This window comes from Rhinoraja longicauda, chromosome 12, assembly GCF_053455715.1.
Source record: "Rhinoraja longicauda isolate Sanriku21f chromosome 12, sRhiLon1.1, whole genome shotgun sequence".
In the NCBI taxonomy this organism is placed as follows: Eukaryota; Metazoa; Chordata; class Chondrichthyes; order Rajiformes; family Arhynchobatidae; genus Rhinoraja; species Rhinoraja longicauda.
The window spans coordinates 21,457,379-21,484,983 of record NC_135964.1 but is presented as its reverse complement, the minus strand read 5'-3'; the positions used below and the strand labels follow the sequence as shown (position 1 = coordinate 21,484,983).

At 40.8% G+C, this 27,605-nt stretch overlaps 1 protein-coding gene across 3 annotated transcripts in view; it reads right to left on the bottom strand.

The window, feature by feature from the left end:
* Positions 1 to 782: 782 nt before the first annotated feature.
* il1rapl1b (interleukin 1 receptor accessory protein-like 1b) overlaps positions 783 to 27,605 on the bottom strand; it is a 1,065,873-nt gene continuing 1,039,050 nt past the window's right edge. For 2 of the 3 annotated variants that reach the window (XM_078409149.1, XM_078409151.1), the window contains 4 exons: positions 24,419 to 24,562; positions 21,119 to 21,289; positions 19,728 to 19,796; positions 783 to 8,204 (listed from right to left, as the gene is read on the bottom strand). In XM_078409149.1, coding sequence (XP_078265275.1) covers positions 7,483 to 8,204; positions 19,728 to 19,796; positions 21,119 to 21,289; positions 24,419 to 24,562 — 1,106 coding nt within the window. In that variant the 3' untranslated portion in view covers positions 783 to 7,482. The remainder of the gene's footprint in view (positions 8,205 to 19,727; positions 19,797 to 21,118; positions 21,290 to 24,418; positions 24,563 to 27,605) is intronic. The other variant, XM_078409150.1, reaches the window with a different exon arrangement.

The following is a 27,605-nucleotide window of genomic DNA, read 5'->3' as shown; positions in this document are numbered from 1 at the left end:
TAAATACATTTAATAAAGTCACCAGCGACCACCTTCCACATCACAAGACCATTTCCAGCACTGCTGCGCCTCTTGGATTCTGCCGCGAGTTCCAAAGCCCATCGCAATCTCCACTATGCCCCAGCCCTGTCGCACACACTATTAACATATCCTTCCCTCGCCTTTGTGTTCCGTTGTGTGCGAAATCCCGAAGGTGCCAGATTGGACGCCAATCCCCACTTCGCCCCGGTTCTTGCGGACTCGCCATTCACACCTTCATTGACGTTACCTTTGTATCTTGTTGCATTCGGAACCAAGAAGTCACATTCTAGTATCAGTTGTTCACATGAAGTATCTTACCTTTGTACTCTGTTGCATATGGAGCCAAGAAGTCTGCAACTTTTGTATAATGTAAAAGTAAAGTATAGACCCGGTAATCAAGATATCAATCTACCACACCCTTGTACTCCCTTCGTAATGATCTTTTTGGTGAATAAATACTCTGCTGTACCGACTTAATTTTAGAGTTGTGATCGCAGCCTTTGACTGTGACATTCTCTCCCTGTGCGTAAAATAAACTCACTGTTGAATCAAGTCGTCCATGAGTCTTATTGAAGGGTTTGACTTCGACAAAACACTTTTTCACAAATCTCGTTGCTCTCGTGGTGGTCTGCACCCGCAAAAACAAGTCAAAAGAATAACCAACAGTGCCATGATAATTTTCGTTTCTTAAGAACGTTGCAAGGTGAAGGATGAAAATGAGAGAAAAATAAAACGTAGTTATTTTGATTGCGGTGGAGCTGTTTTATTTGAATAATGATGCATGGAAACAAAGCTGGGAAATTTTATTTGTAACGGCAGAAATATAGAACACAGCATTGATCATTCAGAATAATCTGTAATCTTAAATAACAGTTAACCATTCATTACTATTAGAAATAAAAATGGTGAATAATCAGCTATATTTTATCTATACTATTTCATTGTTCATTGAGTTCACAAAAAAATTGATTCATCATTATCTTGCAATTTCCAGTTAAGAGTGACCCCAGAAGAAAACATTTACAAATTGAACACATACCCTGTTTATTTTCTCTGAAAGATACATGTGATAAAGCAGGTAGCTTAACCTCCTTCAGATACAAAAATATTCATATGCAAGTAATAAAGTTTTTTTTTCCACATTCAACATTTTGTTTTTAACTAAAGCAAAAATTACACCAAAGGTATTCAAGACAAAGTACAGCTTGTGCTTTAACAAACCCAGGGCAATATGTGCTCGTGACATGGTTTGCAAGGAGTCTTGTGAAATATGCTGTGGCTTCATTTTTCCATGAATTATGAAAATTATCCTGTACCAAACTTGCCTAAGCTTTTCTTTTCTTTTTGTTTTTTGCAAAGTTAAGGCAAGTACAATCAACATTACAAAATCCACAACTCTATTGCTAACTGTGCAGCATTCATTTAAGTGAATAGTGTTTTATGATTGTATAAGAGTGAGATAGGAAAGCAAAAAGGTGTAACATTTGCTACAATGCGTGTAGCTTATGTGCTGAGCATTTTCGTCAAGAGCTAAGGGGTGTATTAACATTAAGAAAATATTTACTCAGGCTTTGGAGTAAATAATGTGTTCACTCTACACCATAAGTGTAATAACCCTAGAAGCCATTTAAAAAAAATGTCCTTCTGTTTCTCAACTTGACGTTATGTATATTAGCTGCAACTTATAAAAGTTGTAAAAAGTTTGAAACTGAGTCTACTAACTTTTAGGTAGAAATAACATGCCTTCACAAAGACTAAGCAGTCTCCTTTGGAATGCCATAAGGCAGCATTAAAGTCAGCTGGATAGACAAAAAGGAGATGTATCATTTTGGGGTAAATAACTATGGTCATGGCAGTGTAGGATTGTAAAAACCCAGTAAAAAGAAAGGCAGAAACCTGTCAATTTGATTAAATAAATGTCAGATCTTGAATAATTATTTTACTTTTTGTTGAGTTAAATACCTCTAATCTTAGCTTACATGATCATGTCAAATAAATATAAACCTCACTAATCGTGAAAACTTGTTTGTGTTTCAGGGTCATAACTTAACTGGATGAATGATGAACTTGATGTTCATATCTTAAAACTCTAGTACTGGCTGGCTAGCATCTCCACAACCTGGACAATTTTATACTGCGAACAGTTTACAATTAAAAGTGGCATTTGTATCCAGATGTAAGTACTGGGACAATCTGGAAGTATCCACCAAAAAGTCTGGTGCACAAACTGTATATCTGTGCATATTCTTTTCAATAATCCACAACAATAATGTTGTTTTGTATGCTACCATAGCAGTCTTTGTTCTGATTTTAACCTGTTTTTACTAAGAAAGTGGTGAATCAGCACTGTAGGTGCCACTGTTCCACAATAATTAAATGCACCACCACTTTGGGAATGGTGTTGATAGTTTTAAAATGCTGATAAAATATTGGTTGTCTTATTAGATCCAATCAATATAAACAAACTAAAGACATTCTCACAGACTTGGTAGGTTTCCTAATCTTGTAAAACTAATTGAATAATGATGAACTGACTGCAATTGTGTTACAGCTCTTGGCAAAATATAAGAGAATCAAACAGCCTTATTGGATAGTGGTTTATACTACTCCCAGATCTCAATTATTCCCAACAAACGTCCTTAAACCAGAGATACAATGGAGTTCACGCATCAATGTGATGCAAACATTATATTCCATTGACACAAACAAGCACAGCAAGACTGATCTATTTTGTGGGCCTTAACTCAATCTTTAATTCAGGTAGGAAGGAAATCCTGAATGCTTATTTTGAAACAATGTCATCTTTACACTGGATTTCACAGCATTATCTTTATTTTAATTTGGTTTAAAAAAAAATCAGTACTATTAAATCATCAAATCATGATATTTAATCCACGTGGCATACCTGATACAATATTTTTCATTTCTGATTTATTTTAATGATCCATGAACACATACTGTACTTAAGTTATAGGTACCGAGCTTTTGCTCATATGATATGGATGGTACTAATACAAACAATTTAAGATGGTAGAACGGGGTAAGAAAACAATACAACTAATAGTACAAAATGTATTACAAAATATGGTCGGTATCACATTAATGCTCTAATGCTGAATGTACTTTTCTGAATTCCCCTCACAATAGTCTTCTCAGAAAGAACCTTCTCAAATTCAATGTATGTGCCTTCTCCTCACATGCTTGCACATTTTTTTATCCAGTTCTGTTTGTGAATTCTGTAACCGTTCATATTATCCTCTGTCACATCTGCCTTTATGACAGTACATTCCAATGCCCAATACCTAGAGGTATAATATTATTCCCTCATGTCAAGTATTGTTCTCTTTGCCTACAATCTATCTTCCATTGTTATTGTCCTTTCTCCCACTAGAAACAGTTATTCCTTACTTACTCCATCAAAACTCTATCAAAACTCCATGAACAGTTACTGAACCATTCCTCAATCCTCTCATGGAAAAGCAAAATATTGAGGATGCTGAAAATCTGAAATAAAACAAAACTGAAATTGTCAGCAGGTCAGGATGAATATTATGTTTCAATTCCATTTTTCCCAAGTCACGCCTCCTGGTTGGTTTTGCATCCCCTGTAAAGTTTGAGCATATGTACTCTGAATCATTACCAAGTGCTTGACAACCTTTCCAATGTCTGGGCGTCACTGCCAGAATTCAGCAGACACTGCCGAAATAATGATTTCTAAAAGTTTAACTCAAGTCGCCTGCTTTAATACTATGTTTCTATTCATGAAGTCAAGCATCTGAAATGCTTCTTTAACATTTGACCAGACAACTCGGAGGACAGCCTCTGATCCTGTGCTCATTTAAAAATTGTACCATTCAATATGTATCATCATTATTGCTGCCAAAATGAATTACTTGCTAATTGCTGTCTTTAAATCTAACTGCTGTATTCACCAAGTCCTTCAACTTCCTCCTGAAGTCTATTGCTCTCTTCACCTTTCTGAATTCTGCAACTGTTCATATTATCCTCTGTGTACACAAATGCAAGTCTCTCTTACAGATTTCACAAGTTCACAAGTTATAGGACCAAATTAGGCCATTCGTCCCATCAAGTCTACTCCACCATCCAATCACGGCTGATCTCTGCCACCTAATCCCATTTTGCTGCCTTCTCCCCATAACCCTTGACACCCTTCCTAATCAAGAACTTGTTTGTCTCTGCCTTAAAAATATCCACTGATGGCATCCACAGCCCATTGTGGCAATGAGTTCTTCACAAAATGCTGGAGTAACTCAGCAGGTCAGGCAGCATCTAGGGAGAGAAGGAATGGGTGACGTTTCGGGTCGAGACCCTTCTTCAGACAGATTAACTACCCTCCGACAAAAGAAGTTCCTCCTCACCTTTTTAAAAGAGCGCTCTTTAATTCTAAGGCTATGACCTCTGGTCTTAGACCAGTGGAAACATCCTTTCTACATCCACTCCATCTCTGCCTTTCATTATTCTGTAAGTTTCAATGAGGTCCCCCATCTAAAGAACAGAAATTGCTGCTAACTTTCAGTCACTTACTCATGTTTTTCCAAGTGCCAAATAATTTTGATCCAGAGTGATCTTTAAAATGTGGCCAGCACTATCAGGCTAACTAGTCTGGGATTTCCCAAATACGATTTTTTGAGCAAACTGTAACGCACATGGCTTCATTCATCTGGTATGATTCTGATATATTAAGGAGATTGGAAGATTATTGCCACGGTCTCTTGAACTCCCTTTACCAAAATAAGATGCTTTCCATTAGAGCGTGAATATATCTTGAGCACCATCTCCTGTTCATTTTTATTCCTTTCAGTTTCTGTACTTCCTCATTCAATCTTGCTTTGGCAATGACCTACTTCTTTTACTACAGACAGTTTCAGAGTACTCATTCAGCACCACAGTCTTCAAAATAAAACTCATAGATTCCTAAATGGACTGATCTTCTGCCAATTAGGTATTTGTAAAAAGAAAAAGTGTATATTCATCTATATACTCTCTTTGCCAATCTTTATTTACTTCTCAAGTTTTCCTCTGTACTTTTTGGATTCAGCTTGGAACTGTGAACCTGAGATTTATCGTAATTCCCCTTTTCTTGTTACATGTTAATGTCTACATCTTTAATCGTCCAAGGAGTTGTCACTTTAAATATTTTTCTTTACACCTGTGAGTATGTTTCTACTCTGTCCCTGAACCTCTTCTCTCGGCATGTATCTTACCATCATTCATATTTTATACGTCAATCCTCAAGGCCAACTTCCTTGAAGAAAATGAGGCCTTCTCCAATTGAGTATCATCTTCATGTATTCTGCAGGAATGTATCAATGGTCCCCTGTACAGGTTATCACCCGACAAACAAGACGCATGCTGAGTTTAACGCTCCTTGCTTGGCACACTGAATGAGACTTCTACCACACTCTACCAGAAATTATCTACAACGTCGGAGAAAAGACATTCCTTTAATATTCAGATGCTGCATTGAATGAAGGGATAATAACAGATGAAAATAAAAATGAAGAAGAAAAATGAAATAGGAATCTTGTTCGAACCATTGCAATCTGTGTCTTTACTTTTCAAATACATAAGCAATCATGACAAGCTAGTTATGCAGAACAAATGGCACTGCCTCATTTTTATATTATAAATTCAGAAAATTGAAGAATGTATCTCTTTCACCGTGGAGTCTTTTGGGTTGAACCGTACACATATTCACATTCCTTTCTCCAAATAGGAATTTGATTTTACTACAAATATCATTGTTGGCAAACCCAATTCTAATTAACAACTTGGTGGCACCAGAAGAATTATTAAGAGCTACTGATTGTCTATATCAAGGAATGCATGCTGAGATTGTGAAGAACAGACCCCACCATAAAGAGAGCATGCTATGACAGGACATTACCATGCTTTTTGGTATTTAGACTGTGAAGACACAATAAACAAAAATGCTGCGGTGACAAATATATTGTTTCTTTTGATGATAAATTAAAACAACAAGTCATAACCAGGAAACAAATTGAAACAGCCTAACCCTCTGCAGGAACCTTTTCACCAACGACAGAAATCTATCTGTGGGGAATGAATGAAGTTGACAACGACATTTGGCAAAAAATAGTTTTAATTTTAAAACACTGAACAAGCCAGTGAGATGTTGCTTGACGACTCCATGTAACAAAATGATGTATATCGTGAATTGAGGAATTAAACATACTATCACACTGACCCACAAAGAAATAAAACAAAAACTAAGGCCAAATATTTTGCCGTGTGGAAACACAATAAAAAGATGTTGCTCTCATTCTCAGAGTAATATGACTACTTAAAAATTAACAGTAACAGCTGTAGCAAAACCACAAAAGAAACCTCAAGTTTTCTTCTTGTGTAATACCATTTATTATTTTAGAGGTAGAAATGGCCCTAACCATCTTTAGACAAAGCATTTAAGCAAAAAAATATGTATTTACTATACTTTTTCTCATTTTTTTCCTGGGCATTGAGCACTGATGCCAAAGTTAAAAAGCTTTCATCAAGTGCATTTTTCTGTGAAAAGTGCAACGTAACTTTGCACAATATACTCAAATGTTTGGAAGGCTAATTAACTCTTATACAAGGGCATAATTTTCCTCCTAAATAGTTGTATCATGTCTTCTCTGTTAGTCATTATTATGAGCTCATTTTGCCAGCAGATTCTTTTTTAAACACTAGTCATGATAGATATCTGAAAGAATAATAAGAATTTATTAAGAAAATATGATTATCTTGAGACTTTCAATGGTTTGCGCAAGGACTATATCTACTTCATCTCTTAAGCTTCTACTTAATAATTTGTCATCAGCAATAATGATCAGTATGTCCTTTCAGTGAGTATCTGTGAATGAAGGTGTACTTCAGACTGGCCTGTTTGGACACTGAAGTAAGAACATCACCTACCATATACACTTTAGAGTTCAGTGTCTTTGATATATAATGTCTACGACTTAATAAGTAATGTAATAATGCACACCTCCTCAGCACATCACATTTCAGGAAACTTGACTGCAGCTTTATATAATGATCCTTTATCTGGAATGAAAACTGGAAAAAAAAACTCACATTTTATCACACAACCTTGCAAAAGCATTGCAGTAAAATGTCAAAACCAAGCCATTTCCATCTATATGAATAATGAAAAAAGCATGTCTATTTTTTTTCTTTATGTGACAATGTGACATGGATATGCTTGCTGGTCCCCTTAAAAATTCCAATATCAGTTCTAATAACATAGAACATAGAAAACAATCAGAAATGTAATAGTGAGAGGCAAGAATAGAACAGGAAGACTCTGATGTTGCAAATTATTTATCTACAAGACCCTGTGTTTTCATATTTCTTTTTTGTATAACAGCAGCAGTCAAGGCCATGGTCCCAGGCACCAGACTGTGTAACCTGATGAGGATCAAACTTCCCCATTAATTATTACCAAATGATACTGGACACACTGGTCTCCCTTGGCAGAAGTGGTAAAACTGCACTGTTTGTGTGAACCTCATCTGGAGTTTGCTCCTTGTTGATGTTGTTGTGGGGCCTCTGGCCATTGATGAATGTCATGGGGATGTTGCAGTATGTGTGTTGATTACCCAGTGAGGTAAAGGGCATGATGCCGCTAGTGGGAGGTACGTCGTACTCGTAGCTCCGATAGTAATGCTTGTGCCGCATCTGCGTGTGGTAGGTGTTGTGGAAGGTGGAGCGCAGGTCCGGATGGGCAGTGGCCAGAGCAGTGGAGGTCGCTGCTGCCATGGAGATGGCAGACACAGTCTGCAGCTCCCCAAACGGGCCCTGCTCACTCGCATCCAAAACCTGCTCGTTGGAGATCGGCTCTAACCTCTTAAAGGGCATCTCATACTGTACACGTTTCCAGAACTTGGAATCCAGTTTGTTGCACTTGGGTCCATTCCATTTGATCACCGTGAGTAGTTTGATCGTGTCTTTGAGAGCCTCGATCTCCTGATAGTTTACAATTCCCCGTAGTTCACTGCATTCGATGAGTATCACTTTAATTTCACCCGTGACCAACATATTGCGCAGTCTGTTTTCCAGTTCAAAGATACTCCAACCTCTCCTGATGACATAGTTTGGGGTCAGAACGATAATTAGTCTCTTGCTTTGATCAATGCACCGTGCCACATCTTCAACATATGCTGAAAGTAAAGTAGGACATTCCTTTTACAAGTGTAGCATTTCTTGCTCACATGTTGGCTAAACATTGTGATGGCATGCATGATACTTTACCAATGATCCTACTGTACAGTTAAGCTTGATTTACTCCAGTTCCCACATGGAGTTTAGTTTAGAGAGATACAGGTTGGAACCAGGCCTTTTGGCCCACCGAGTCCACGCTGACCATCGATCACCCTAGTTCTACGTCATCCCACATTTTCATCCACTCCCCACACACTAGGGACAATTTACAGAGGCCAATTTAAACAAGAGGTCCACGTCTTTGGAATGTGGGAGGAAATCTGAGCATCCAGAGGAAACCCACGAGGTCACAGGGAGAATGTGCAAACTCCACACAGAGAGGATCCGAGGTCAGGATCACATCCGGGCCTCTGGCACTGTGAGGCAGCAGCTCTACCAGCTGTGCCACTGTGCTGCCTGCATATTGCAATGAAATGAGGGAAGATTTCCTATACTTGTACAATTAACAATCTTCAAAAAGAATGAATTGATAATTTTAGTGGCCAAAGGAAATTTTCTTCAGACCTGCTGGTTTTAAATGGACAAGAATGCAATGGAACTATCTCAGGAAGAGAACAGTTTGAGAATTGAAGTCAGGAACAGTTTTCATCTTATTTCATGGTTTTTATTTAGTTGTAGTTTAATTCAGAGATACAGCATAGAAACAGGCCCTTTGGCCCACAACCGAGTCCATGCTGACCATTGATCACCTGTTTACACTAGTTCTATGCTATTCTATTTTATATCCTGCTCCCTACATATTAGGAGCAATTTACAGTGGCCAATTAACCTACAAACCTTTGTGATGTGGGAGGATACTGGAGCACCCAGAGGAAGGAGGATACCCGGAGCACCCGGAGGAAACCCACACAGTCACAGGGAAGACGTGCAAACTCCATGCAGACAGCACCCAAGGTCAGGGACTCTGGCGCTGTGAGGAAGCAGCTCTATAAGCTGTGTCACTGTACCGCCCAACTTCTCCCCGTTCATGGTGCTCCGCATCTCTCAGGTCAGCGAGCAATCAAAGGAATGCAACCAGCAATGTTTATCATAGGACATTAAATATTTTAACATGACAATTTATAACTTTGATTGAAGGATCATTTCAAACTTCAGTTTGGGCAAAGAAACATACAGGTAACCATTGTGCTTAACCTTCACAGTCAGGCAGAAAGTTGATGGAAACAGTAAAGTCATCTTTGTAACGTTATGCCTGATTCTCCCATTCTAGCAGGGTCAATGGAAAGTAAACCACTATCAAGCAAATATTTGGAACCCATCAGTTTTCTGCCTCATGGTGGAATTAAAGGTCCAGCCTCATCCATCACTAGTGAGCATCTGCTGCAGCAGTGTACCTTGTTAAATTTATTTGAGAAAAATATCACAAGAAAATACCATTAAACATAAAGAGGCGATATTAACTAAGCAACAAATGAGTGCGGGGCTGGTAGAAGAAATCCAGGGCTATGTGTACATTGAGCAGCTCCGATTAATATTGGAGCCAGGAACTATAGCCACTGGAAGGCTGACCAGAGCCACGTGCGTGTGGCAGGTAGCCACAGATAAAGACCTGCTCGAACAGTGCTGGTCATGGTAGCTAAAGGTTAGCTGGAGAGATGGGATAGATTTCATAGAAACATAGAAACATCGAAAATAGGTGCAGGAGTAGGCCATTCGGCCCTTATGAGCCAGCACCGCCATTCAATATGATCATGGCTGATCATCCAGAATCAGTACCCCGTTCCAGCTTTCTCCCCATATCCCTTGATTCCGTTAGCCCTCAGAGCTATATCTAACTCACTTGAATACATTCAAGTAATACATTTCGAAGTTGACCAGATTTTGCTCTTTGGTGTTTTGGTAAATAGTTTGAGGGAGTAAATATTTCTCCCTTAATCAAAAATCACAGAAACAGATTACCTATTTATTATCACATTGCTAGACACAAAATGCTGGAGTAACTCAGCGAGACAGGCAACATCTCTGGAGAGAATAGGTGACGTTTTGGGTCGAGTCCCAAGGGATCTCGACTTGAAACATCACCCATTCCTTCTCTCCAGAGAAGCTGCCTGTCTCGCTGAGTTACTCCAGCATTTTGTGTCTATCTTTGGTTTAAACCAGCATCTGCAGTTCCTTCCTACACATAATCACATTGCTGTTTGATAGACACAGCTATTAAAGTGCCAGCTGCAACGCTGGCAGTAATAAACTGCAGGACATCCTCAGGGTGGTAAAAAAGAGCAAAATGCAACCCTTTCTTTCCTTCACTCAGAATAATTTAACCCCATGCATATCTCATAAATAATAAAAATATTGGTAAATAGGTTAAAAGATTAAAGAGATTGAAGTGTCCGCATAACCTATAATGATTTCTCATACGCAGAGTAAAATAGAAATAAACTCCAATATCCAAAATTGTTGGATAGATAAATAGATCTACTCATCCCAAAACAAGTTGTCTCAAAACGAAGTTGATCCCTGAGATATCTTTATCTCAGATAGATACAAAAAGAAAAGATTTCTTTGACATGCTTATTTCCTGTCATTGGAGATAACTGATGTATGTGTAATGAATGCAAAGGATTTCAAACTGAGCAAATCACATGTTGGATTGTTTAAACCAAAAATTACAACATTACTTCACTTTTCTGGCAATAGAATTTCAGGAGATGAATTATTTTTTAGTGTTAAACATGTGTGGGACTATTGGCCATTGTCAGTTGCACTCACCTTGACACATTCAGTTCCTTTGGAATCAATATATTGAATGGGGGTATAGAAAGTGGCTGACACTTTCTAAAGTGTTTCTAGAGTTTGTTTCCGCTGCTTCAGCATGAATTTGGGAACAGCTTTTTCCCTACAACCATCAGGCTAATAAACACTACAACCTCCAAATAAGCTCCGAACTACATAGACCAGGGGGCATTGGCCTTGTCTTTTTGCACTCTTCGTGTTTATTGTTTTAAGTGTATATATGTATGCATAGATACACACATACACACACACACATATATATATATATATATATACTGAACTTATTTCATTTATTATGTTGTTTACAGAATACTACATTTACATATTCAAGTTAATAAGTTAAGTTATAATAGCAACATTAGGCCATTCAGCCCATCATGTTTACTCCCCCATTCAATCATAGCTGATCTATCTTTCCCTCTCAACCCCATTTTCCTGCCTTCTACCCATAACCCCTGACACCCTGACATCAATAGTAAACATATTCTGTTGTGCTGCTGCATCTAAGAATTTCATTGTTCTGTTTGGGACATATGACAATAAAAACATGCTTGACTCTTGGGTAGACACAAAATGCTGGAGTAACTCAGCGGGTCAGGCAGCATCTGAGGAGAGAAGAAATGGGTGATGTTTCGGGTCAAGACCCTTCTTCAGACTGGTCTCGACCCGAAACGTCACCCATTCCTTCTCTCCTGAGATGCTGCCTGACCCGCTGAGTTACTCCAGCATTTTGTGTCTACCTTCGATTTAAACCAGTTTTTTTTCCTGCACATGCTTGACTCTTGGCTCTGTTGACTCTTGCTTGCAAGTGGCCACACCCTGATGATCACAGTTCAATAATACAGTAAGCAGAGCAGCAATCAGCACTTGGAATAGCCAGCAATGGTAATTGGGAAGGGTGACAGAGTGGGTAGAATCGCTCTGATTTATCCTTCATCTCCACAGAGGAGTTGTTTTGTTCTCCAGCAGCTTGTGAATAGGCTTTGTGAAGTGAAGGCAATCAGAAGACACGTTTAACAAAAGTAAGGAATTTGAAAGTAAACGGGAGCATTTAAGTTCACGAACTGAATAATTTGAATGATATTTCAAATTCAAATCAAAGGTAATTTTTTTTCTCCAAAAAGGAGCATGAAAAACTACCTTTCCATGGTTTAAATTAGCCAAGACAATGATTCTGCGGTGCTGTTTTGTTCTCACAGACATGGAGGAACACAACTTCTGTCCCTTTGAGCTAGCAAACAAGGGGATAGGCTTCAGCAAGACACATTGCTGGGTACATGAGGCACAGAAAGGGTGACCTTTCTGTCCTAGGCCTCTTCCTTTGTCGGAGTCAAGCCAAACGCAAATTGGAGGAACAGCATCTCATATTTCGCTTGGCAGCTTACAGCCCAGTGTTATGAATTTGATTTCTCTAACTCCAAGTAACCTTTGCATCCCCCCACCCAAGTTGCACCAGCTTCAAAGTCGTTTTGTTGTCTCATTGGAACTCATTCTCACCTAACACAATGCTAACTATGGCCTGTTTTCTTTATCATCATTACTTTTTTTGCATGTCTTTCATTCATTTATTCCATATCTCTACATCACCATCTATATCTCTTGTTTCCCTTTCCCCTGACTCTCAGTCTGAAGAAGGGTCTCGAGCCAAAACATCACCCTATTCCTTTTCTCCAGAGATGCTGTCTGACCCGATGAGTTTCTCCATCTTTTTGAGTCTATTTGAGATAAAGATATCTCATGGAACAACTTGTCTTTGAGACAACTTGTTTTGGAATGAGTGGATCTATTTAATTTGCTTTAACCTGTCAGAATAATTGTCCCAGAATGGAAATGTAATTCACTACCATTGTATTCTTCACTACCTAGTCCTTGCTCGGTAGAGAATGGAATTTTATCTTTTATCTTGGTTGAGCTTATCAATGTTACTAAGGAATGGGAGAAAAAGCTATCCATCCAGCCCAGTCCACATTTAAGATCGCAGTACATAGAACAGTACACAACCAGTGCAGGTCCTTCGGCCAAATATGTTTGTGCCAAAGATGATTAGATAAACTAATCTCCTTTGCCTGCACATGATCTATATCCCTCCATTCCCTACATATCCATGCATCTATCATAAAGCCTCTTAAATGCACTGTCGTATCTGCCTCCACCACTATCCCTGCAAGAGTATTCCAGGCACCAACCACTCTCTGTGCAAAAAACTTGCTCTGAACTTCTTTAAACTTTGCTCCTCTCACCTTAAAGCTATGCCCTCTAGTTTGGTTTAGTTTTTTTAGTTTAGAGATACAGCGCGGAAACAGGCCCTTCGGCCCATCAAGTCCCCGCACATTAACACCATCCTGCACACACTTTTTACACTTATATCAAGTATCCAAACCCAAGCTAATTAACCTACAAACCTGTAGGTCTTTGGAGTGTGGGAGGAAACCGAAGATCTCAGAAAAGACCCATGCGGTCACAGGGAGAACGTACAAACTCCTACAGACAGCACCCATAGTCAGGATGGAACCCGCGTCTCAGGTGCTGCAAGCGCTGTAAGGCAGCAACTCTACTGCTGCGCCACTGTGCCACCAGTCTTTGACATTTGCACTGAGAAAAAAGGTTCTAGCTGCCTACCCTAACTTGCCTCTCTTAATTTAATATACTTCGTTCAGATCTCTCCTCAACTTCTGACATACCAGAGAAAATAAGCCAAATAGTTATTGGATTATATTAATGCCACTATTTATCCATGCTGCCGTTCTGACCACTGGGCATAACTCCCAATTACCATCCAGTCCAAAAGTCTATCTCAACTTTGATTATACTCCGCATTCACACATCTCAAGCTGCTGAGACAAGATGTTTAGTTTAGTTAGTTTAGAGAAACAGCGTGGAAATAGGCCCTTCGGCCCACTGAGTCCGTGCCGACCAGTAATCACCTTGTACACAAGCACTATCCTACACACTAGGGCCAATTAACATTTTTTACTGAAGCCAAATTGACCAATAAACCTGTACGTCCTTGGAATGTGGGAGGAAACTGTAGCACCCGGATAAAACCCACGTGGTAACAGAGTGAACATACAAACTCCGTACAGACAAAACCCGTAGTCAGGACCGACACTGGGTCTCTGCGCTGTAAGGCAGCAAGTCTATCGCTGCATCACTGTGCTGCCCCAGTTCTTTCTCCCCACCTCTTACATGAGTGACCTTTTTCATTGAGGTTGGGATTTCATTGAAACTGAAGATCCATTGAAACTGCAGATCCTGGAGAAACCCCACTTAGGTCACGAGGAGAACGCACAAACTCTGTACAGACAGCACCTGGGATTGAACCCGGATAGAAGGAAGGTCCTTGACGAATCAGACGGAAATTGTTGGGCCAAAGATGCCTCCATGGGGATGGTGAAGAGAGACAGGCACTGCTGCCATGGATTCCAGGGAAAACAAGCAGCAGCTCTATCTATTCTGCTCAATATATTTTTATACCTGCTCCATATGTGCAGTATTAATTCACCAAAATTCCTCCAAAGTTCCCCATTCTTAGATGTGTGCCATCACAATCACTCCTTGTGCTCCTCTGTTGATTAGGCTTGTGCCATCATAGTAGATCTCATTTCCTTCACCCTGCTGAATCAATCCACTAATCCTCATGTTTCTCTGCGGTTTGGACCTGTGCCAACTCTACAAATCCTCATCCATCTTTGCACCACTCCTCAGCATCTGTTAATCCAAAAGCAATTCTGTTGCTTCGGCCTCAGTCACTGTTGGGTTGCACCATCGACCTGTGGCATGTTCACTAATCCACACATCCTCTACATGCCCACGCCATCTACATTAATTCTCAAGTACTTCAATTGTAAATGTTGTAACGTTGCTACAAGAATAACTTTCATCACTGGGTTTCACATAGACCACACAATGAGACCCTTTCACTTTCATCTGTGACATATAGTTTAGTTTGGATTATTGTCACGTGTACTGAGGTACAGTGAAAAGCTTTTGTTGCATGCTAACCAGTCAGTGGAAAAACTATACATGATTGCAATCGAGCCATTCACAGAATACAGATACAAGATAAGGGAATAACATGAACAAGGAGATACATTTAAGATAGACACAAAAAGCGGGTCCTATGTTTTATGGAGTAAGATCGGCAAGGCTGCACTCCAGGAAGAGTGCTTCACTGGATGGAAACATGAGTCCAACAAAGGCCACAAGGGGCAAATATTCAATCAGCCTCTATTATTGCACATTCGCTCCTTGAGTTTTCAATTCAACTGGGAATAAGGAAGTCACTGCAGTGAATAGAGTAATTTAAAAGTTAGTGTTGGATTCATGGCTTCTATTTTGTGTGAACTAATTGTAGTGTGGAGATTTTCTAGATTTGCCACCACTGGCATTACCTTGCAATCCCTAAAACAAAAACATTGGACAATCAAGAAATGAATTGGGCTGATTCTTATTTAAGAGTATAAAATATATTAGTAGTATGGGCCAGAAATTCATCCTTGGTAAGTGATGTTAAAAGGAGTACTTCTAACACCTGGTTCTATCCTAATCATTGCCTATTCTATCCGAATCTATTTCTGAAGTTTGGCTCCTTCGACTTTTATGAACCAACTTCCTGATTCATTACACTTTGGACAGCAGTGGTTGTGAAAGAGACTTGAATGCAGACAAAAAAAAGGTCGTCAATGGAGATTTTTAAGGTAGAGATAGATAGATGCTTGATTAGTGTGGGTGCCAGGGATTATGGGGCGAAGGCAGGAGAATGGGGTTAGGAGGGAGAGATAGATCAGCCACGATTGAATGGCGGAGTAGACTTGATGGGCTGAATGGCCTAATTCTGCTCCTATTACTTATGACCTTATGACCTTATGGGCACAGACTTGCTCTCTGAATCACAGTGTGGAATCTGTCCATCACGAGGCACAGTGGACGTGATCTTCACTGTGTGACAACTCATGGAAAGGAAAGCAGTGCCAGCCACCAGTCATGGCCATATTTAACTCACTAAAGCTTTTGATTCCATTCATTAGGAAATACTGTAGAACTTCCTCCTCAAATTTGATGCCTGATGGGAAAACATCACCTGAAGCTTGCTAGACAGTCGTCGGCAAGCCATGATGAACTGATGCTTGTTAGACAGTGGTAGGCAAGCCATGATGAACTGATGGGTCTACAGTAAAGACCGGTGTCACATAAGGTGGAACCATTGCTCAACACTTAGCTCAATCTCATTCTCCACAATATTGCAGCTCCCCTCCAACAGGTTTTTCACTGTGCCTCGGTACACGTGCAAATAATAAACCTAAACCTAAACATTCTTCCTTTGGGAGTGGAGCCACCTTTCAGAACATATTGGAAACTGTTCAGCCTACAGCGCTACATTCCAGAACTAAAGTCACTCATACCTTGGTAGCCATGCTGCCTTATGCAGACCATGCCTCCATCTATCCATGCCCAGAAGCTGTAGTTCAAGCCATCTTCACCCCCACTTTCATTGAAGCACATGATAGGAAGGCCATTCTGTTCAATATCTGCAGGGGTGGCACAGTAGCGCACTGGTAGAGTTGCTGCCTTACAGCGCCGGAGAACGGGTTTGATCCTGACTACAGGTGCTGTCTGTATGGAGTTTGTACGTTCTCCCCGTGACCTGCATTGGTTTTCCTCCGGGTACTCTGCTTTCCACCCACATTCCAAAGCTGTGCAGGTTTAAAAGTTAATTGGCCTCTGGAAATAGCCCCTTGTGTGTGGGGAGTGGGAGAGAGCGATACACTCCTTCTGTGTTGGTAGGTAGGTACTTATCATATCATCATATATATACAGCCGGAAACAGGCCTTTTCGGCCCACCAAGTCCGTGCCGCCCAACGATCCCCGTACATTAACACTATCCTACACCCACTAGGGACAATTTTTTTATTTTTTACATTTACCCAGCCAATTAACCTACATACCTGTACGTCTTTGGAGTGTGGGAGGAAACCGAAGATCTCGGAGAAAACCCACGCAGGTCACGGGGAGAACGTACAAACTCCTTACAGTGCAGCACCCGTAGTCAGGATCGAACCTGAGTCTCCGGCACTGCATTCGCTGTAAAGCAGCAACTCTACCGCTGCGCTACCGTGCAGGCATGGACAATGTGGGTCAAAGGGCCCATCTCTGTATTATTTGACTCTATGAGAGGCGTATCAATGTCAGTTTCCTCGTCTTTCTGCTAACTGGATAGCACGCAACAAAAGCTTTTCACTGTACCGCGCGGTACAAGTGACATTAAACTAAACTAAACTTAAAAGGTCAACCTCCACAATAATTTATCATATCCATTGGCTATGTTGGGCAAGGTCACATCACTCATGTTTGACATCAGACTCTTGAAACAGCTACTCTAACCTGATCTCCACAATCAGAAGAGATGATCAGATGGACAGAGGACATTGTGCTCAAAGGTCTGAAGAAGGATCTCAACCCGAAACATCACCCATTCCTTCTCTCCAGAGACACTGCCTGTCCCGCTGAGTTACTCCAGCATTTTGTGTCTACTTTCGGTTTAAGCCAGCATCTGCATTTCTTCCTACACATTTTGTGTGTTCAAAGAATGCTCTCAAAGCACCTTTGAAATGGACCATCTGAATTGGGCCCTTGAAACTCCTGCCCCATGATCATTCAAAGTGGGAAAGGAGCATCTGGGATGGTATTGAGAGTGTCAGCACCATGAAGGGGGAGCAGAGAGAGGTTTTCCGTGGACATTGGAAGGAGCTGACCACCTCACTTACTGCACCCACCCATCCCATTAGTCACTCACTACCTTGGGCTTCATACCTGTGGAAGGATCTGTTCTTCCAACACTCGCCTCATTAGCCATCTCAGAACCACAACTCTGGGATGGAAGAGAGTTGTCCTCCCTGGTGAGGGACTGCCCATGAAGAAGCAGCCTGGAATATTCTAACGCAGAAGGAATTTTTAGAGTGAATACTCCATTGGTGGGACCCATCAAGATAATAGTACCACAATATGCCACAGTTCAAAACATTTAGACATCTTCATTCAAATAGACATGTTCCCACCTTTACGGTCTCTGAGGATTTACAGTGATTAACTGCAGGAACCAGTTACAATTGTAGCAGCAACTAATATCCTGAATGTACACTTAACACATTTAACACCCAAGAACAATTCACATTGAAGCAATGGTATAAAAATTAAGAGAAGCTTTTTGAGGGAGGATGCAGCAAAATGAAAAGATTTGAGAAAGGATGTTGAAGACTTGACAGATGGTGATGGAGGGCATCTGGTGACATATATGGGCAACAGGTTCATGGTCACCTGGATATAAGCCATGGAGGATATTACAAATCTGAATGAGGCATACAGTGTGCTGGAAAACAAAGTATGTTGAACGTGGTATGAATAAGGATGTGAATCAATATGTAATTTAGTCTAGATTAGTTTTGAGATACAGCACGGAAACAGGTCCTTCAGCCCATCGAGTCCGTGCTGACCAGCGATCCCTGTATATCAGCACTATCCTATACACTAGGAACGATTTACAATTTTTACCAAAGTCAATTAACCTACAAACCTGTGCGGCTTTGGAGTGTGGGAGGAAACCGGAGCTCTTGGAGAAAACCCACGTGGTCACGGGGAGAACGTACAAACTGTGCAGCCAACACCCATGGGTATGATAAAGCCCAGGTCTCTGGCGCTGTAAGGCAGCAACTCTGCCACTGCGCCACCGTGCCGCCCCAAATGATGACCAAAAGACTGATATTAATGAGTTGATTGAGGGATAAATTTGGGGTATTTCATCAACGCAAGCTCCACTGTTCTTCAAAATAAGATCTTTTGAATTAAATTGAGGGAGGAAATTTATTTTAATCCCATTTCTTTCAGGAGAATCTGAGACACAGACACTGAGACATGGTATTTTAAAGAGTTGGTAGTTTTATCTTTCATTCGTTGCAAAAAAAAGGTTTTAATTTATTGTTGAAATTACAAAGAAGAGGAAAGGAAAGAAAAAAAATGCTGACTGCCATTTGAGTGATGAACAGTTTGTACTCATAATGAGTTGAAGTAAAGGAAGGTGGGGCTAGGTGGGAGCGTATGAAGGAAGTAGATGGTTACTAGAGTCTTGCGAGAGAGAGAGAGAGAGAGAGACGGGGAGGGGGAGAGAGGGGGAGAGAGGGAGAGAGAGGGATTGGAAAGAATATCAGTGTAAGCATAATCAGTCTTTGTATTGTGAGAAATAATTTGTGATTTGAAATTTGTAAAAATTGTCTGGCGTTTTTGGCAAGACAGAAAATGTATACACTTTACATAATTGTATACACTTTACTGAACAATTTGGCAAATCAGAAATACAGGTTCAATGAAGTTAAACATATTCCCCCATCGAATAAAGTCATATTTGAACACTTTGAAATATGATGGAAATGCATGGTAATGTAATTAATGAATGTCTCTTATATGCAAACTAAGTTGGGAGCCTTCACTTGAGATGAGTGATCCTTTCTACCTGACTATAATGGGCCATCTTTTGTCAGTGTCATCAATATATTAATGATTCAATCCATAACCTTGCTATGACAGTCCGAGGATTATTTGAATCCCGACAGTAATCAATTTATTTGAACTTTACGGTAAGAATTAAAATGATATGAATCAGAAAATTTAGTATACAGTTAATCTGAAAGGTGACTTTGATAGGCAGGCTTGAGTGCATGGTTAGCTTTATACTTACTGTTCTCATATCCGATTATAGTGGGGCACAGAGAGTGTTGTGTAGCACAGGATTGCGACTCAGCCCAGACTACAGGTGGAGGGGAGAATGGTAAGTATGAACATTAGAACACACATTGTACATCAACACGCAATGTGACAATAGATCAAAAAAGACAGGTCTTCATTACACTTATGAATATACATATTTACACAGAAAGTTCCAACAGCATCATGCTGATCAGCGCATTTAGGAGCATTTATTGCAGCACTTCTAAGAAAAAAATAGGTGCCGGAGAAATCCATACTGCCCGTCAAACCTACTCCACCATTAAATGACTTAAGTGATCATCGATTTTGACTTTGCTTTCCTGCCTGATCACCAAGTGAACTCTTCAGAGGCAAAAATAAAAAAAATCAACCAATCTCAGCCTTATATAATGGCATGCACACAACCTACATGTGGAATTTAAAAGATTTACGATCCTCACAGAAGAAGTTTCTCCATCTAAATGACTGACACCTTATCCTGAGAATATGCCTCCTATTCCCTTTCAGTCCAAAGAAACAATCCTTCTGCATTCATCCTATAATCCTTCTTAAAAATCCCATCTTCCTCAATGAGATCCCCTCCCATTTTCCAAATTCCAGAGAGCAGCGGTCCCATCTACAATGGTACTACAACAATAATGGTACAGATATCCTTCAAATGCTCTTCCAACAGTTTTTGTTGGTTCCAGGTAATAATGTTTTAATGCTTAACAGATGACCAGATGTTTTTGAATATCTTATGTCCTGTATTAGTCCAGTCCTCATGAGGCCATAAGAAAATAGTTTAGTTCAAGTCGAATTGAAGGACTACCTGTTGATGCTATTGTGAATCCTGGGTATGGACTGAGTATCTTTCACAGCCTCAGGATAATCCAAAGCACTTTATAGTCATAAGCTACTTTTGAAAGATTAATCACTATTGTCATGTAGGAATTATGGCCACCAATCTTCACCCTGATGCTCTATAAACAGCAATGCAATAATGCCCTGAAAATCCATCTCGTGAAGTTGATTCAGGGATAAATTTTGGGCAAGATATCAACAAATCCCTCCATTCGTCCTCTTTAATATTATGTTATTAGGTTCTTTACATTCTTTTGAGCATGGACAGAGAAAGAGCACTTTGATTTTAGTCCCTCATGAAACTTAACACCCATGATGGTGCAGTAGTCCTTTAGTGTCAGCCAGGATTTGTGTTCAAATCTCCGGGGTAAGATTTAAACCCACAAACTTTGTTATGACTTCTGGCCACTAAGTCAGCTGACATTTGAAAGGGTTATCAGACTCAAAATGTGATTACTTGCAAAGCTTTGCTTCGTTGAAATTGTTGAATGTAAAGTCAGCAAACATAAATTGACTTACTTCCAGTTGGAATCAAATCCCTATCGGGGATGAACAGTTTGTACCCATAATGTTTCTCCAACACGTCTGGTAGAGTCTCCAGAGCAAAACGTTCTTCCTCTGTAGTTTCTTGGCTCCACTGGTCAGGATCCACTTTGGTGTATGACAGGTAAGCATCATAATCTTTATTCTCTGGAAATTAATGGAAGCATTTTACCTGAATAGTCTCTTATATTTCCCATTGTCATTATGTTATTCTCTCTTGATGATACAGAAACAACCTGAAATCATCAGTATATCTGACAGCCTTGAAGCTAATTTCTCTACCGTAGCAGTTCAAACTGTTATTTGTAAGAAAGAAGCAGTAAGAAAGGTTAATACTATTTGTTGGAAAATGTTAGCATATCTGAACCCAAACATTTTTCCCCTTTTTCGGAAACGTTATCAGGGTCACTCTTACTATTCCGGTGCTTTAACTCTTAGCTTGAAATTATTGACAACATCACATTGGCACTTGGTAGAGTCAACCATGGAGAAGTCATTGATTGTCTAACGTGCTGAAAATGAGTTGATGGGACCTTCCCTGGCAATTTCACTTCCATTGAGGTAATTACCAACCATGCTTGGGTAACTTACAACCCGGCGGTAGGAAGGTTGAATTCTCTAATTTTTTGTAAGCTCTACTAACACTCCCCTCCCCTCCCCTCCCCTCCCCTCCCCTCCCCCCTTCCTCCACCCAAGTCGTTTAATCAGTACCACACTTGACCACATTTCATCCCTCTTGCGATCACACCTACCCAAGCCAACAGTGGATTTACCAGGGCACCTCCCCTGCCTGAGGTTATTTGTTGCCGGCCTGATCTTTTCTCGCCTCCAGCTCCTCAACTCCTCAACCCCCTCCCTCCCTACTTTCAGTCTGAGGAAGGGTCCCGACCTGAAAAGTCACCTATCCTTTCCCTCCAGAGATGCTGCCTGACCCGTTGAGTTACTTCAGCACTTTGAGTCGCAAGTAGGATAGAAATAGACTTGGTTGCCAATTTACTTTCACTTACATTACACAGTTTTCAAGCAGCTTTTAGATAGCACATAGATATACGAGGAATGGAGGGATGTGTATCGGGTGCAGGGAGAGGAGATTAGTATAACTTGGGATCATGTTCAGCACAGACATAGTGGGTCTGCTCCTCTGCTGTAGTGTTTCCATCATATTATTTTTATTTGAAACAGGAACACTTTCTATTAAAGGTAGACACAAAATGCTGGAGTAACTCAGCGGGTCAGGCAGCATCTCGGGAGAAAAGGAATGGGTGACGTTTCGAGTCGAGACCCTTCTTCAGACTGAAGAAGGGTTTCGACCAGAAGATCAGTCTGAAGAAGGGTCTCGACCCGAAACGTCACCCATTCCATCTCTCCCGAGATGCTACCTGACCCGCTGAGTTACTCCAGCATTTTGTGTCTACCTTCGATTTAAACCAGCATCTGCAGTTTTTTTCCCTCCACTTTCTATTAAGATGTCCACTTCGCCAGGATTCAATTATTGTGTTTTTAAAACATGTTCTATTGTTCCTTGAAATTGCAGCTGCACTGGTCATTATTTTAATTTATCTCAAATAATCTCCTCACTCTGAATAGCTAATCTATATTGTACTGCTAAGATAAGATGAATCAAAATACTTACTCCATTTATTTTAACTGGTTAACATAATGGGACATAATATTGAGGTAACTTTGACTAATGCAAAGAAAACAGTCATCATAGGCAGGCTTAGTTTAATTGAGTTTAGTTTAATTTAGTTTAGAGATACAGCATGGAAACAGGCCCCTTGGCCCAATGAGCCTGTTCTGACTAGCAATCCCCGTACACTAGCACTATCCTACACGCTAGGAATAATTTGCAATTTTTACCAAAGCCAGTTAACATACAAACCTGTAGTCTTTGGAGTGTGGGAGGAAACAGGAACTCCTGGAGAAAACCCACGCGGTCACGGGGAGAACGTCCAAACTCTGTACAGACAGCACCCTTTTGTCAGGATCGAACCTGAGTCTCTGGCGATACGCCACAACTCTACCATTGCACCACTGTGCCGCCTGGCACTATTGAAATATCGCATAAGGCCATTTACTATTGTTTAAGTGAACATGTGTTTGTGTTTTTTCTACTTTTATAATGGACTGTGAACTTTTATATGTATTCTGAGTAAAATATTCACTATTTGTGTTATCTTTTTGCACTAATTTAAAGCACATAGGGAAAAAATTAGCCCCTTGTCAGTAGCACTAGATGGACATAATGATAATTTACTCTCCATTGTACTCCTTGCCCTATAGTCAACTTTTGACAGAAATATAGCAAACTAGGGCACAGGAATAAAAGTGCAAAACCTATTTTAGGTATTGACACTTAAATAATCATTTTTAATGATTGTTCTATTCAGTTACTATTCAAAATATAATTATTTAATAATCCTAAAATATTTAATAACTTTAATAATTTTTTTCACCTTCCATCACAATGAGGGCTGTGGAGGAGTCACTGTGGTGGATGTTTATGTTAAAATGTATTTTGTGTGTCTTGCTGCTTTTTATTGGTTTGACTGTATGGCAAATTAAATTCCTTGAATGTTGCAAAACATACTTGGCTAATAAAGTACGATTCTGATGATTATTATGAATTTGTGACATGTTGGTCATAGTTAATGAACTAATTAATAAGCTTCACAGTGCTTATCATACATATCATTACAATATACATTTTAGTTTAGTTTAGTTTATTTTAGTTTAGAGATACAGCATGGAAACAGGCCCTTCTTATTATCACTGAGTCTACACCGACCATCCATTCACACTAGTTCTATGTGATCCGAATTTTGCATCCACTCCCGACACACTAGGGGCAATTTACAGAGGTCAATTAACCTACAAACCCGGCTGTCTTTGGGACGTGGGAGGAAACTTGACCACCCACGCAGAAACCCAAGTGGTCAGGGGGAGAACATGCAAACTCCGCACACAAACAGCTCCTGAGATCAGGATCGAACCCAGGTCTCTGACGTTGTGAGGCAGCAGCTCTATCAGCTGTGCCACTGTGCAGGTGTAAGGTTCCATATCATTCTTCTGTTTGTATGTCTTAAATTGAAACACTGGGGATGTTCTTACACAAACTAATGTATAGGATGAGAATACTTGCAGAGCATGTGTCAAACCATCAAAGGTTCAGATACTACTATGTTAATTTATATTACAATATTTATTAGCTTCCATTACAACTCTTATGAGGATCCAGATGATAAAATGATCTGAAACTCACAAATCTGCTCTTACCTGCATCGAGGTCATCGGATCCAAAATGATTGCGATAAAATAGCATAAAATCTATCTTATAACATTTGTACAAAGTAACCAAGCAGATCAGCAGTAGAAGGATAGCGCCCAGTCCTCCTGCAAGTTCCACAGTGTACATCAGCTCTGGAAAGAAAAGAACAAAGCCAGCTAGCTAAGAGCTGCAGAACAATAAACGCTTCAACAGAGAAGTTATGCATTTCATTTACCAGCTTTATTTTAAATGCCTAAACATTGCAACCTTCTCACTTAGGGTTTACAGGGAAATCTGGTGATATCCAGCAGAAGCTTTTTTGAATAATACGTATTTAGTTTTGGATGAAATTCACACTGAAACTATTGAATCTGTGGAATTTGTCACAGAAGGCTGAAGAGGCCAAGTAAGTGGATATATTTAAGGCAGAGATAGAGTCTGCAGAATGGTCTCGATCCAAAACGTCACCTATTCCTTCTCTCCAGAGATGCTGCTTATCCTGCTGTGTTACTTCTGCATTTTTTGTGTCTATCTTCGATTTAAACCAGCATCTGCAGTTCTTTGCTGCACATAGATAGTTTCTTGATTAGTACAGGTGTCAGAGGTTATGGGGAGAAGTCAGAAGAATGGATTCCCGTATTGAAGAAAAAAGCTCTGTGTGAGGATACACAACTGTTATATTTCAAAAGGTAGTGATACCCAAGAGATTTTGGAATAAAGTACGACATTTTATTCGAAACTCTCATTTTCTCGTATGTTGGCCTCTTGTGTATCACTACCTGTTTACTCACACCATTCAAAATGGCGGCAATTTAGTTTAGAGATGAAGTGTGGAAACAGGCCCTTTGGCCCACCAAGTCCATGCCGACCACCAATCACCCATATACCAGTTCCATCCTACACACGAGGGATAACTTACAGAAGCCAATCAACCTACACATTTGCGTAGGAGGGAACTGCAGATGCTGGTTTACACCGAAGATAGACACAAAATGCTGGAGTAACTCTGAAGAAGGGTCCCTTGAAGAAGGGTCTCGACCCGAAACGTCATCCATTCCTTCTATCCAAAGATGCTGCCTGTCCCGCTGAGTTATTCCAGCATTGTGTCAACCTACAAACCAGCACATCTTGAGTGTGGAAGGACGTGCTGGTTTCTCCACCCCTTTCTGCTTTCCGCAGAGACCGTTCCCTCCGCAACTCCCTGGTCAACTTGTCCCTTCCCACCCAAACCACTCCCTCTCCAGGTACTTTTCCCAGCAACCACAGGAGATGCAACATCTGACCCTTTACCTCCCCCCTCGATTTTGTCCAAGGTCCCTGACAGTCTTTTCAGGTGAGGCAGAGGTTCACTTGCACCTCCTCCAACCTTATCTACTGTATCCGCTGTTCCAGGTGTGGACTCTTGTACATCGGCGAGACCAAGAGCAGGCTTGGCGATAATCTCGCTGAACACCTCCGCTCAGTCCACCTAAACCTACTTGATCTCCCGGTTGTTCAACACTTTAGCTCCCCCTCCCATTCCCACATTGACCTTTCCGTCCTGGACCTCCTCCTTTGTCAAAGTGAGGCCCAGCGCAAATTGGACGAACAGCACTTCATATTTAGCTTGGGTAGCTTACACCCCAGCGGTATGAACATTGACTTCTCTAACTTCAAGTAGCCCTTGCTTTCCCTCTCTCTCTCCATCCCCTCCCCAGTTCTCCTATCAGTCTTACTGTCTCTGACTACATTTTACCTCTGTACCGCCCACTCCCCTGACATCAGAATGAAGAAGGGTCTCGACCCGAAACATCACCTATTCCTTCTCTCCAGAAATGCTGCCTGTCCCACTGAGTTACTCCAGAATTTTGCGTTTATCTTCGATGTACTCTCCAGCTTGCAGTATGGATATGAAACATGAACCTTGTGCAGAAAACACATCTGCCAGCTTGAGAAGTTCCACTTGCGTTCTCTGCGGTCTATCATGGGCATTTGCTGGAAAGACAGGGTGACCAACGTGGAAGTGCTGGCCCGGTTTGGCTTCACAAGCATTGAAGCAATGATCATAAAGGCCCAGCTTCGATGGACAGGCCCTGTGATCCGGATGGATCAATCCCACGTGCCTCATCAACTCCTGTACGGAGTTCTGTCACAGGGTCAAAGGAACCAGGGAAATGCCTAAAGAAATGGTTCAAAGACTGCATCAAGGATCACCTCCAGCATGCAGGCCTAGCCCCAAAAGAACCGGAAACCCATGCCAGTGACAAGACTGGCTGACGTATGACCACAAGGAAGGCGGTCAGCAGTTTCGAAGACAATCGTCGAAGCCAGAGACAGGAGGAAAGCTGCAGCCCTAAATCCCCCCACAGTGGCCTTCATGTGGCCCCACTGCCCCTGCGTGTGTGGCTCGTGCATCGGACCCGTGAGCCACACTCGATCCCACAAGACATGAGACTGCACTACCATGCTATCATCATCTACGACGGGCCACCACCAATTAAAATATGATTGTGCTTGTGTATTGTCCCTGAAGTGTATGCAAAAAAGGAACCAATGAACCTGGTACATTAATGAAGTCCCGACCCGAAACATCACCTGCCCATGTTCTCCTGAGATGCTGCCTGACCTGCTGAGTTACTCCAGCACTTTGTGTCTTCTGTTTGTACATAAAGTACCATTGAACCATTGAATGGACGCCATTTTGGAGCCTTATCTTGCACCCATTGAGTTGTAGAACAGTTTCTCTGAATCGTACTGCATCTCCACCACATTTCACCTCTTGTAAACCTTCAATAACTGCAAAAGGCAAGTTGGAGATTGCCTCCGCCAATCACATTATCGCCTGTAATTTAGTTTGCCCATTTCCCACCTCTCCCCTCTCCCCTTACATTGACTCAGAGATTTTTTAATTTTAATTATTATTTCTTGTGCACCCATAAAATTGTATAGCCTACAGGCCAGGAGTGGGAAGGTGGCTGTTATGGTTCAGTTGCACTGAGTCAGAAGTAGGAAGATGCACAAACAATGAGGTTGCCTGCAGAAATGGACTGGGTGGAGCTTGGGAAGTGGGAAAGCAAAGCATCGCTTTGCAGTAATCATCCTTGCAAGTAACAGTGCCAGTAATGAGGAGTTAATGTTGCAGAATATACAGCTGGCACTATTTAACTTACAAAAGCCGATTTCTAAAGCATAAACGTTCACAGATCACGGTCACCA